General features: G+C 37.5%; 1 protein-coding gene across 7 annotated transcripts in view; it reads right to left on the bottom strand.

Moving 5' to 3' along the window:
- Nucleotides 1-2,086: 2,086 nt before the first annotated feature.
- SYT14 (synaptotagmin 14) overlaps nt 2,087-12,845 on the bottom strand; it is an 89,124-nt gene continuing 78,365 nt past the window's right edge. For all 7 annotated transcript variants that reach the window (XM_032102898.1, XM_032102899.1, XM_032102900.1 and 4 more), the window contains one exon: nt 2,087-11,771. In XM_032102898.1, the coding sequence (XP_031958789.1) occupies nt 11,458-11,771 (314 nt within the window). In that variant the 3' untranslated portion in view covers nt 2,087-11,457. The remainder of the gene's footprint in view (nt 11,772-12,845) is intronic.

Raw genomic sequence — 12,845 nt, 5'->3', positions numbered from 1 at the left:
TTCTGAACTGTTCAACCACTGCAACAAGAACTGATATCACAGAATACAACTTTAGATTTGATCACTGTTATCTCTTACACCCACATTCATTACATTTGTAAAGCTCAGTTGGCCTGGTACTCTGAATTTCTGTTTGCAGTTAACCTTTAATTGCAAACAGTGGGCCACGGTGATTGAACTCTTTTCATCATAGTTCTTGAAATCAGGACCTTCCCAGGCAGGAATGGAAGATGAAGTTTTCTTACTTCACACTAGCAAAATTAAAAGCAGAATAGAATTTTTGCATAATGCAATGAAATAATATGAAAGGCTACAAGGGGAGATTTTATTCCGCCTCTAAAATATACATATTAGTTCAACATGATCTTACACAATTTGACAAGAGGATTTTCATTATTAATAAGATGAAATGTAAGGCTTCTAATTAAGTGGAAAACAAACCAGTGTAAACTACACTCAGAACATACAAACCTATTAGGTTTTAAATTTAATAATAAATCATTTATCTAAAGCCCAGCTGATTTGTTGCATGATGTTGCTTGATGAGGGTTTATTTCATTTCCGCATTTTTTTCTTCCTTCTATCCTTACTATTCTTATGCCAAAACAACACTAAATTTGGTTTTTTGAGTCCCTGTGCTGAAGTGTAGCTACTCAAAATGATTATCAGGTAACAAAATGCCTTAGCAAGGGTCTCATTCATTTGCGGGGGGGGCTAATTTACAAGTAAAATTAAATGTCTAATATGAATAGAACACTAAATTAGAACTGCACTGTTGGACTGTAAAAACAAAAATACTAGAGGAAAAAAACCCACAAATTTCATCAGGAAAAACGCTAAATAGCCCTTGACCACAGGAACCTTCAGAACCAAGTAAGTACCGGCTTCCAAAGGATTTTATATACTATCTAATGTGAAATTTGCCACATGAAGACAATTACTCAGAGACAGCCTCTGACAGGTAAAGTAGTATCTGTCTAAAAGCGATGTAACTTGGCTCTACCTGTCTGAAGCAATTATTGTTTCACAATAAACTAACTACCAACTATGAGCATTACACATAATTCTGCTCAGATACTTGTATGAAACATGGGTGAGTGCAAGGTACCACACATGCAGCTGAAGCTGTGTAGTAACTCTTTTTTTCTGTGATCTTTGTGTAGAAAATGGCTGTTTGTAATTGGTGACCATCAGTCTACAGATTCTATTTCACTAATTCTTTTAAGCCATGTTTTCACAGCTTCTCAAATCCTCTTTTAAATCAAGTATTTTTCATATTATCACCTTTCAACAAGTCTAACATAATCCGGAGAAAGACATTCCTGGGTTGCTTTTTTCTAACAGACAAGGATACCAAATGTCTTGTGACATCTTCTAAACAAAATGGTCACAAGTGCTCTGTTCAAAGTTTCTCAAACACCAAATATGTAGCTGTCTGCATACGGAATGCCACATTATTTTTAGGTGTACAGCCTTTGGAAAATGCTAGCCTTAACAGCAGCAACTACCATTCTATCTTATTTGCAGGAGTCCTAGGATTTGCACAGATGATGATGGTCCAGAGGATCAGAATCATACAGCAAAGAAATGCACCCCTCTCTCCACTTCCATCTGGTAAAAGTCACTGGCCTATGCTCCTTTCATCTGCAGAAATGGGAAGAAACAATAAAAGCTTTTTATACTAAGTGTTCCCACGTTTAGGATAGGAAAAAATGCTTTAATTGTTCTAACAATTCATTTTTAATGCATACTAGTAGGTATTAAAACACACATATATTCAGACACCTCCTAAAGCTGAGCTGCCATGAAAGTCCAGAAAGCCTTTTCTGTAACAGGTACCACAGAAATCATCAGAGGACAGTACAGAAGATCTAAGCTGGATTACAGTAAAATTATAATTGTTACTTATGGCAAGTGTTCCTTCATGTTTAAATCAAACCTCAATTATTTCATCCTACTTATTCCTTAGAAAGCAGAAGTTAAGCATTAATATGTTAGATGAGATCTTTTCTGAGAAATGTATGTGGGACAAAGAAACAAAGAGAACCACAGAGGACCCCAGAAGAAAACTGTATAAAGTCAAACAGAATGATCACCTGAGTGTGCCTTTATTTGCCAGTATACACATCATATTTGTTAGAACATTGTCACACTGGTTAATTTTAAGTTCTCTAAGCAGAAGGTTCATGACATCAACAAAGACTGGGGGACAGAAAGGGAATTGGGGAAACTTAGGAAATTTGTAAACAGAGCCAAAATGTGTGTAAGGGCTAGGATTACCTTGCCAAAATTAAAAAATATTTTTTCTTTGATGCAGACAGCAATTCCAATGGTTGACCAAGCGTTACTATCTTCTGAACAGTGAAGTCTGTTTTTGTTTACGATGTAATGAATTCCAAAGGAAAGTGACAACAACAGGTTTTAAAAGTGATTTTTCCTTTTTTTTTAAAATACTTTCCAGCAATTCAATTCACATGCAAAAAGCTGATTTCACATACAGAAAATACTTTGAAATATCCAAAGTCCTCAAACTGACAAAAATACATTTCACAGAGATAGAGTAAACAAAATACAAATTCACAGCTGCAAAGTTTCAGATATGCGAAATGACTATTTTAATGTTGTGACAGATCCGTGGTTTGAAGATACACTATAGCATGTTTCAATCAAACTAACATGGGATTGAAGTTACCTGGGCTGTACAGGTAAATATAACTAAAACCAGCTGGTGGCATTCTGGCTCTCCCCAGAACAGGAATGGGATGTGTATGCTGGAAGTCCAGGGCTTTTTTACAGAAAGAGGACTGACAACATTACACTGATCTTGCACGCTGGAAACCCTCAAGGTTAATATACAGTAGCACAAAAATGATAAAAGTAGTTTTTTGCTAGGTAATAAGAAAGAAAACAAAACAACAAGTATCTGCCAACACACAACTGGAGATACTGTAGATACAATGTGACACTTAATTATAAATCCCTCTGGGGATTCAGAGTCTGACACGCCATGTGCAGATCTGCACATTCATCGCCAGAGCTCCTGCGTTCACCTGATGTGGACTGAAATGCCATGGAATGTATGTCTTCATCTGGATTATAATGACAGTTTCAAACAAAGTTCTCAGGCTTTAATAAGCTGCATAAGCAGCTGCAAACAGTCATTTGCTCTAATTATGTTACTGTCAAAATGTAAAAAAAAAAAAAAAAAAAAAAAGGAAATTTTTAGGGGAATTTTAATTACTGCTTATTCAGTTTAAAAAAGGAACAGAAAAGAAAAGCAGCTCAAGGAATACTGAAAATCAGTGTGAATTCAGTCACAGGTATTAGTTAAGGGCACCAAGGTTCTGTACAGAAATGAAAATATGAAAACAAAAACAAATTCAAGAAAGGAAATGAGCACTGATACTTCACTTCTAAAACATTTAGCAAAAACGCCTTTTTTTTTTAATGCATATAATTAGGAGCATGGTTGATAACATGACTGCAATGTACCCATTTTCTACAATCTTTGCCTGATATATAAAAATAATTCTATGACTTTTGAGACAAACAGGACTTGCAAATATAACCTATTCCCATTAAAACTGTGCTTGGTGTCTTAGATGTTTAAGGCTATACATGCATTGAAATTTAAGGAATTTTAGGTCGAAACAGTAGTTGAAAACTGTGTTATATTACAGAAGTTGTACCATGAAGGGACACTGGCAGGAAATCTGGTAGGAAATGTACATACAATGCAGCATCAGTCTGTTTGTTCCTGTGAGACCAGCATACACCAGGTACATATTGGACTATATCAGGACTTCAGACACAGGAAAGCGAAATCTGTTCTCAAAGTAGCACACTTCAGATATAGGTATAACATGGTAAACCAAGCTAATCTGACAGCACTGACTGACTGATATTTCTGTTTGTGATAGGATTTTGATCAAAATGCACCAAGAAACACAATCCAAACACTTTGCTACTGATACAACAATGCACATCCAGTCAGAAAAGAGGTATTTGGAATTCTCAGCTGGGAGTCACATTTACAGAAGCCTATTTTATATTTGTTAACAGAGATCCATCATATCATTTTTGTCTTTAAGTAATTGCAAGTCCAAACATTATTTGTCCAAATAATTAGAAACAGACTTGGTTCTTTGGTTAACACCATGTGACTTACATCAGACACAGGAATCAATTAAGAATAAACAGCCATATGAGGAAGTTTCTTGGACAGGGGGTGGGGTGGGGGCAAGGAAGGAAAGGGGAAAGCTTCAGATTCAAAGAAATGCATTGTGTTAAACTGAACTGCCCTTTGAAACCTCCCGGACTAGGAATAATCAGTTTAAGACATCTCTTCGGTTGCAGTGACATTGCTTACACACCATAACTTCAGTTTCTCTACATATTAAGTTTCATACAAAAGAAGGAAGGCACCGAATGCATCGGTGGTGTACAGGCAGTATAAAAGTATGCAAGAAAATGCTACATACTGTATATTTTATACCTTTTAGAAATGTGGTGAATGTGTGCTATCTCTACGCAATAGAACGCTTCACAAATCCAACTCCTGATATCCCAATGAAAGAATGAATTAAAATGTGAAACACATTTTAATAATCTTGCTGGTAACAGCACAGTTCAATATTTGTATTCACTAAGATCAGTTATTAGCTTATAGTCACCAGAAAAACAAGTTCAAAATCACTGAAGATCAAGGGAACTATAATCTAAAACTATACTTTGGGACAGAGCCAGCAGCCTTTACTCATGACAGATGTCCCACTAAGAATGGAGAGGAGGCTCAGTTTTACCACTGTTATTCACGTTAATAGTGCCTTTCCCTGAGACATCCCCAGGAATAGATGGAAGTGCTTACAGGGAAAGGTCCTATACAACATGAACAACATCTGGTTAAACCAGGACCTGAGTAAAAGGCAGAAGGTTCAGGCCCTTAGTCATTATATTAGCACTTTTGATTGCGTTAACAGTGATATAGCTTGCTCATAGAGCATTTAATTTCACATTGTTAAATCATCTTATACAAAAATAGGTAAGAAAGCTCTGTAAGAAAGTATATATACTATATAAGGAGAAATCTCTCCTTAAAAAAAGCAAATAAAGGGAAAAATTGAATAAAAGGTTTCACTAATTACACTTTGTCCTGAAAATCACATTAAAAACATTTATCGTAAACGAAACAGTACTGAGCACTAATGAACCTTGTGGTTTACTGGAAAGGACAGCAACCTAGCTGTATAGTAAAAAAAGATCATTGCTCTATCTCCTCTTTTTGTAAATATTCCCTAATACATTCAACTGCTTAGAAATTTTCTTAAAATGTCATATTAAGCCATTTGCAAAATTGACTATCAAAACTGGTTCAAAGCCCTGCTCCTTGCTTGTACTATGGCCTAGAGACCACATCTCAAAGCTATGATAATTCTTCTAGTTAATTCTGCAAATTCATTCAAACTCACACCCTGGAAATGAACCAAAAGTTAAAAAGCAATCCACTTTAGACCCTCAGCATGCAATCAGTGTCCATGGGGTTTGCAAAACACAGCAAAAAAATTATATTGATACAATGGGCAAGACTCTTGTCCTCAGATACAAGAGAGAAAAGGATGACATTAATTACATCCCTGAATGTCCATGAGGTATTCCTTCAGTGGTATGGTATTACTGCTTCTGCTCCCCTGAGTAGGGCCTTTATGCCAGCTCAACCAGCAGATGCTTCCAAGGAAATGAATTAATCCTTCTTGCTATAGGACAGCCTTGCCCTTTTTCTGGGCAGGGCTGTCTCCTGATCTTCATTCCTACAGGAGCAGTACCACCAACTTCCCTAACTCCCGGCACATTCCTCTGCATAAGGACCATGTTTCTATATTGATCAGCATAAGCCTGAACAGCAAAACCTGATCCAGCAAAACCTGATCCAGCATGTACCAGGCCCATCCACTACTACAGTCACACCACACAAGAACTAAGCTTGTCAGCACTAATAATTGTGCCATATTCAGGTAGACATAATATAAGCAGATACTGGTGCATAAGATTCCTGCATAGGCTGCAGAAAGGAAGAAACCCTGCTTGAATTTAAGGAGGGGCAGCGATAAGTTCTTAAGGCTAAACTAATCCATGTCACTGTAGGCCAGTTGGCACTTGCCCTACTCACCCAAGGCAAATAAAAAACCATCTACCCTCTGTATATTACACTGGTTTAGAAGCCACACAATGTCCACAGAGAGCAGCGCTGCTCTGAAACCATGAACTCCCACAACTCACATGTCACAGTTTCTCTGAGCAGGGCCCTCCAAGGGCCACAAGGTTCCAAGAGTGGAATATGAGTCACTGTTGCTGCTACTGTACAAAGTCATCCCTTATTTTAATGCCCTTGCTCTCAGATGACATCTCTTCAATGGGTGTTGGTGATTCGCTGACAAGGAAATGCTCCTGTGACTTTTCCCTCAAGAACTACCATCAGAACAAAGTAGTCTGAAATCCTGTGAAATCCAGCTGTGATGTACTACAAAATCTAGCAGTTGAGTTAGAGACCAAAATACAGAACATTCTTGATGGCTCCTTCTAACAATAAGCACTGCTAAATGTTCCAGTTAAAATGATCAAGATGTTTAGGGACCACTTGAACATTTCTAATAATAAGTTTTAAAAATGTTTTAAAAATATTTCAAAAGCTGAGGAAAAGAAGAAACAAAAATAAGATATAATGATTAAATAACAAGTTTGTGACAGTGTCCAGATGTTTGGTTTTCTGCTTTCATTTATAATTGAAATCATATTTGACTGTGTTGCAGGTGCCAGGCTGTACCACCTCTCTAACGTACCAATCCCATTGCTCTTCACTCTTCCAAGGTGAGGTCTGCTCTCCACTTGAAGCTCATGGGCTCCTCTCACTAACATTAATGGCAGGCAGGCATGCACATCAGTGGAAAGATTAAAAGGATGTTCAGTTATTGAGAATTCAGCTTCAGGAGGAAGTCAGTCTGCCTTACAAGTGACAAGCCACCATTCTAAAGACTGCTATAAACAGGACAGCTTTTTTTCCTCCAGAAAAGTATGATAAGTAGAGGGCTCAATACAACTCTGAGTTCAGTGAAAGGTGCTCTGTTGTTAATTTCAGGCTGGAACAGCTCAGGCCAAAAGGCCTCCCCTCACACCTCACTCCCTGACCTTACACCAGACTTTTTGTTAGAACTGGGATGTGTAAGAATGATCTGTACTCAATTCCTACATGAAAATGTCTCCCTCAAAGTTTTCTTCTTCTGGTTTGCATTTCAGAAATCTTTGGGAGCTGGACAGGTCACAGAAACTTTGCACCAGTACTTTAAAGTGCAGAGTGTTCCTGATCTCTAAGGTCCAGTGACTGCCACAGGCAGCTTCTCAGGGCCCTGGGGAGCTTGCAGGAGTGAGTCATTGGGGAGAAAAGAGAATAAATTAAGAACACAAACACAGATTGTAGACAACAAAAGAAGTCCTCCAAAGGTGTGAAAATGGGAAGGTACTGATGCTGACACTGCATCTGCCATCAAAAGTCATTGCAAAAATTTACAGGTAAAAATATTTCCCACAGTAAATGCCATAAAATCTGTTTGCAGCTCAAGTATTTTCTAAATTGATAACAATGTTCAGCTCCCACAAAAGCACATACATTCACTCCCAAAATTTCCCAATATAATTATTAATGAGCTTAGAGGACTTCAATTTAGTTTAGAAATTGTGTCGTATTTCTTCCATAGCAGAGCTTACACCTTGCCTTGCTTCTGCCTTTGCAGTCAGACCTCACAGTGCAGCTACAACGTGGACGTCTCACATCCTGAGCATGAGGCAGCAGCACAAGGACCGAGCTTTGCATCTTTCCAGTGCTCCCCTCGTTCCCCGTGCCCCCTGGCTGAACAGGAGCAGCAGGATGGCTCTGCTGCCTTCCTGCCTCCTCGGATGTGGGAGACAGCGATGTCCTGCAGGCGCTGCACAACCTCTCCTCCTTCAGCGCAGTGATCTCATGCTTGGCTGTCCTGCCCTTCACAACCTTGCCCTTAACAGAAAGGAACTGACCACCTTTTCACGTTTACAATACATTAGGACGTACATGAAATGTTCTAAGCACTAAACCAAACAGATCACTTACAGAAAGGATGCAATACTTTCAAGAATAGAATCTGTAAGAAAGTCACTGTTCTACAATTATTTAAGGCTACACTGACAGGAAACAGATTCAATTCAAGATCTGCAATCTCTACATGGTTTGCTGGCATACAGAAAAGTAATTAATTTGATACATTTTTTCAAGTACTTACTGTACTTTTGAACAAAGGCAAACAACAAAAAGCTATGAAAAAGCCACAGCCAACTCTGGGGAAAATACAAGTGCATCTAATTTGTTACTGATACTTTGTTCTTCAGCAATTCTGTTTCGTGCTTAAGACCTACCTGAATGTACAAAACCACACTGTGTGTGCAAGCCCTTATGTAGGGTTTAAAAAACCCACAATAGCTGAAGGCAGATTTCAAATACAAAAGTATAGGTTTGCATAAGCAATAAGAAAAACAAACTTACAAACAAATCAAATAATAAGAATGGGTTCTAGGAAGAAAAAACCAACATGACAGCTATTGGTACAATAATTAACTCACAAAAATCCCAAGGCAAATCCAATTATTGGTGTGACTGGTTTTGCACGACAAATCCATATTCTACTGCCCCAAAATTAAATGTTCATTTCCATTCTTTATACATTCCGTTCCTAGCCTTTGTACAGTATAAATCCAAGTAAACCAATCCTCCTTCTGTGAAGCACAGAGTGGTCCTGGATACTTCAGGAAAAGTCCTAGAGAGAGATTCCTCTTCCCAAATGAGCCCAACACAGAGTACCACAAATCTCTACTGTCTAAATTAAGATTTCAGTGCCTTAGAAATCTAAAGGCTGAAACGCAAAGCTGAAGCAATGCAAACTACAAACAGGAATCCAAGTCATGACAGTTTAGTTTAGTTTGGTTCTGTAAGAGGTTATTTGCTGCACCTTCCAAACTGACTTCTTCACTTGTTCAATGATGATGTTAAGTACGTTCTCCACTGGAATTACCTGACCCAGTTCTTGCTGTTCAATATTGTACATTATTTTAAATAGCAAAACCTGTACAAAGAGACAACCATCAAGAGACAATTTTCAGTTTTAGGAAAGAGCGTCTAAGTATCCACAAACAGAATAGATAAAACCACTTCCATATCCACTGAAAAACTGCTTTTCAACAGCTTCTACATCATTGCTCCTATTATATGGAAAGCATAAAGGATTGGGAAAATCTGAGCATTTTCCTTACGCATATAAAATTAATGTTGATTAAATTCTACACTCAACATTACATTTCACAAACTGGACTAACAAAAATGACTGAGAGAGACAACCTGCATTGTATTACTGCAAGACTGCTCATGTTTAAAGAAAGTTTTTGCATCGTTTGTATTTAGTAAACAAAGCTTCTGTAAATGAAGCAGCAGCGTAATATCAGGAGAAAAAAAAAAAAACAAATCAAAGGCCTCTAATAATGTTTAAATCTTTAAATCAACAAAAACTGAAAACCTGGCTCTGCAAATAAATCCCTCAAAAGACACCAAATAAACCAAGATGTAGAATTACAAAATCCTTTAAAAAGGACTTAAAGAAATTAAATAGTGTGAGAATTCGAGAACCATGTGAAATATCTTTATTACAACATACTCACCATCACCAGTCTCACTGTACTTGACTGTCTGTATACCCCAAAGCCAGGATTGTTCAAAGATATTATAAAGAAATTCAAGAGGAACAAATCTGTTCTAATGAGAACGCTTTAGACTAACACCAATTGTCTCAACAAAATCCAACACTTTACTCTTCTACCCACCAAGTGCTAAAAGTCAGTGAGGTCTCATATTAGTAAGACATCACCATCATTTATAAGAAAAAAGAAATTGCTTGCTTTCTATACAGCAACAATTAAAAAGAAACAAAGCTTGTAATTACAGGTGAAAAGAATATTTGAATTGGGAAGCTTTTAAAAAAATATGTTTACTCAGTAATGCACAATTTCAGTAATATGAATTAGATTCAGCAGTCAATAAATTAGTGTGAGTCCAGCTAAAGGCTTTGGGACAAATAAGAATCTCAGAAGCACTGATATTTCCCCAGTTTTAGTGGTGTTTATCTGATGGCAAACCTTCTTGTGATACTGCAGCTTCTCAACTGTGACCTTAGAAAGCTGTGTTTCCCAGCCTGAACATAACCAAAGCAAACTTCTATTTTGTGTGTGAACATTCATTCAATTGCTGGCAAATCACTAGAAAAATAACTTACTGATGTTCTCCAAGAAGAAAGGTAAAAACTCCTGGTTTGCTCTCTACTTCCAACAGACAGCATACGGTAATTCCTAAAACAGCTCACAAGAGGCCTGAATGGATAGCTGTTTCAAGCAAAGCCATAGTATTTTGCATTCATTCAGAGTAGTTCAACTGCTGCCACTTCCTTCACTGTCGTTCAACCTAACTTCCAAACGCTGACATTTTAAAGAAACCTGTATCAATTTGTTTAATGAAAATATATTTTAGTAAAGTCGTGCTCTAAGAGCTTCCTACATTGGAATACATGAATACAGGAAGTGCTTTCAACAGAAAGTTACATAGTTTTACAGTACAACCTGTCTAAGGAGTTTTGGAAGGGACCAAACTGATGATCTGGTCTCTTTGGATTAGGCAGAAGTACAGGCAAGAGGGAAAAACCCAATTTTTGCCATATATAGAGCTCGTTCCTGTCACAGATTGAAGAAACTTTAGTTTGATGTCAAAGTTCACCTGATGCCCAAATGCTAGTATTTTTCAAACCAACTGCATATCAAAAAATGAAAACTTACTTTACTAAGCTCCTGGGAAGAAACTCAGTGCAAAACAACAGTATATTTCTATTTGCTATATTATTAAGTGTTCTTTCACCAGTGGTTTTGTTGGTTTTTTTTGCTTTTGCTTTACAGACCATTAACTTTTTCTCAAAGTGCAAACTATTGACCTTTAATCTGAATGCAGGCAGGTCAGAAGCTACAGTATTAAAGCAATACAAAAGGTACACAAGGAGGAGCTTACATTAATTTGGAGAACCTTGCACAAAATGTTTCTGAATCGAAAACCACAAAACAAATCCAAACAAATACAGCATCAGGTGGATGGGGAAGGGAATACTGCTATCATATCTGTGCACAGCAAGGCTTCTCTGACACCAAGGAAGTTCATGACACTAAGTGAAGATTCTATATTAAATCCCACCATTTTGCATGTTGTGCATCCTTTATGATGGAATGTTGACCTCAATTTCCAGTTTTTACTCCCACAACACATCTGCTGATTGTGACCAGGGACGATCATCTTCCCGGGAGAACAAACTCCCTTAGAACCACTTAGACTGCACTTTCCACCATCCATTACGATTCCAGTAAAGTATGCCATCTACAGACTTGCTGTCCTTTAGATTCCTTCATTTCAGTCCAGTGATTGAGTTCATCTTCTCCTGAGCTGTTGAGACCTAAGGAAATCCACCCTATCATCTCTTTTCGTTTCATGCTGCGCTTATTGTACACGGACAGGATGAGCGTCACGTCCGAGAGCTGGAACAGTGCCACCTGGAAAACGAAGGTTTCCTTGTACACGGGGTTCGGCTGCCCTCGGCGGATTGAAGTTTTGCATTTGGACATCTCCTGCCCCATCGAGTTCAGCAGTGTTAGCTTAACATAGGTATCTACAAAAGAAGTCACATTGTGGAATGTCAGATACCTTGGAACAAAAGATGTGCAGAACGAGGTATTTACAAGGAACAAGGATATGGTGTATACCAGGCTGGCTGAACACAGGTGAGTTTAGACACATGGAAAGATGACAAGTAAACAAAATATTATAAACACACTAGCAAATGAACTAGCTCCAGGACTATGTACATGGGTTAAGTTAAAGGTATACCTCATAATCCTCTTCCATTGACCCCCTTGTTTAGTCTAAACAGATTTACATTGCATTAACACTTAGCAAGCTCCAACTAGCCACAACACTGTAAAGCACACCACTGAAATTTCAAAGAATATGGGTAACTGAAGTGGAATAAAGGCAATTAATGAAGAGGAAAAAAAATACAATGTCAATATGCAGCGATGATATCAAAACAGCCAGGATAAAATGCTTAAGAATAATCTCTGCATGGATGTGGTTCTCATTTTGGGCTTTTCAGTTTTATTTATTTTGAAAACCAAAACGTAGCAAAGTGCATTCAAAGATGGAAGTTAACGCAATACAAAAAAAACCTTTTAATTCCTAGATTCATGAAGGAATACACTTACTGCACGTTTAAAGAAAAGCAAGTTTTTGCATAATTCAAGATGATTGTTCAAAAAGTAGCTTGTATGGTGCTCTTAAGCATACACTTAAGAAGCTGATCCAAGTAATGTAGTTAGCTCACATTATAAGTTAGCATTTGGGTATAAACCCTTATTTTTAAAGCTCTATTTTTATTGGACCAAAAGCACCAAACCATGCTCCAGCAGAAGGATGTGCATTTCATGAAGTTAACTAATTATAGGAAATTCAAAATTGTACAAAACAATCTCACATTTCATTTTTATTCCTGTCTTACTCATGTTAATGGACAACATTAAAGATTGGAACTTGTTAAAAGAAACACATCAAGTATTTTCATTTTGCAGGTACACTGAAACCCCAACATCCATAATCAGAGATAAATGCAACTTTTGCATTAGAGAGTGCCACAAAAAATAAACATATACTTTTATAAACAGGTATGGTAGGCAGCCGTGGATGTTTT

The sequence above is a fragment of the Corvus moneduloides genome, chromosome 3 (assembly GCF_009650955.1).
Source record: "Corvus moneduloides isolate bCorMon1 chromosome 3, bCorMon1.pri, whole genome shotgun sequence".
Classification (NCBI taxonomy): domain Eukaryota; kingdom Metazoa; phylum Chordata; class Aves; order Passeriformes; family Corvidae; genus Corvus; species Corvus moneduloides.
The sequence above is the reverse complement of the archived record's forward strand: the minus strand, read 5'-3'. Positions and strand labels throughout refer to the sequence as shown.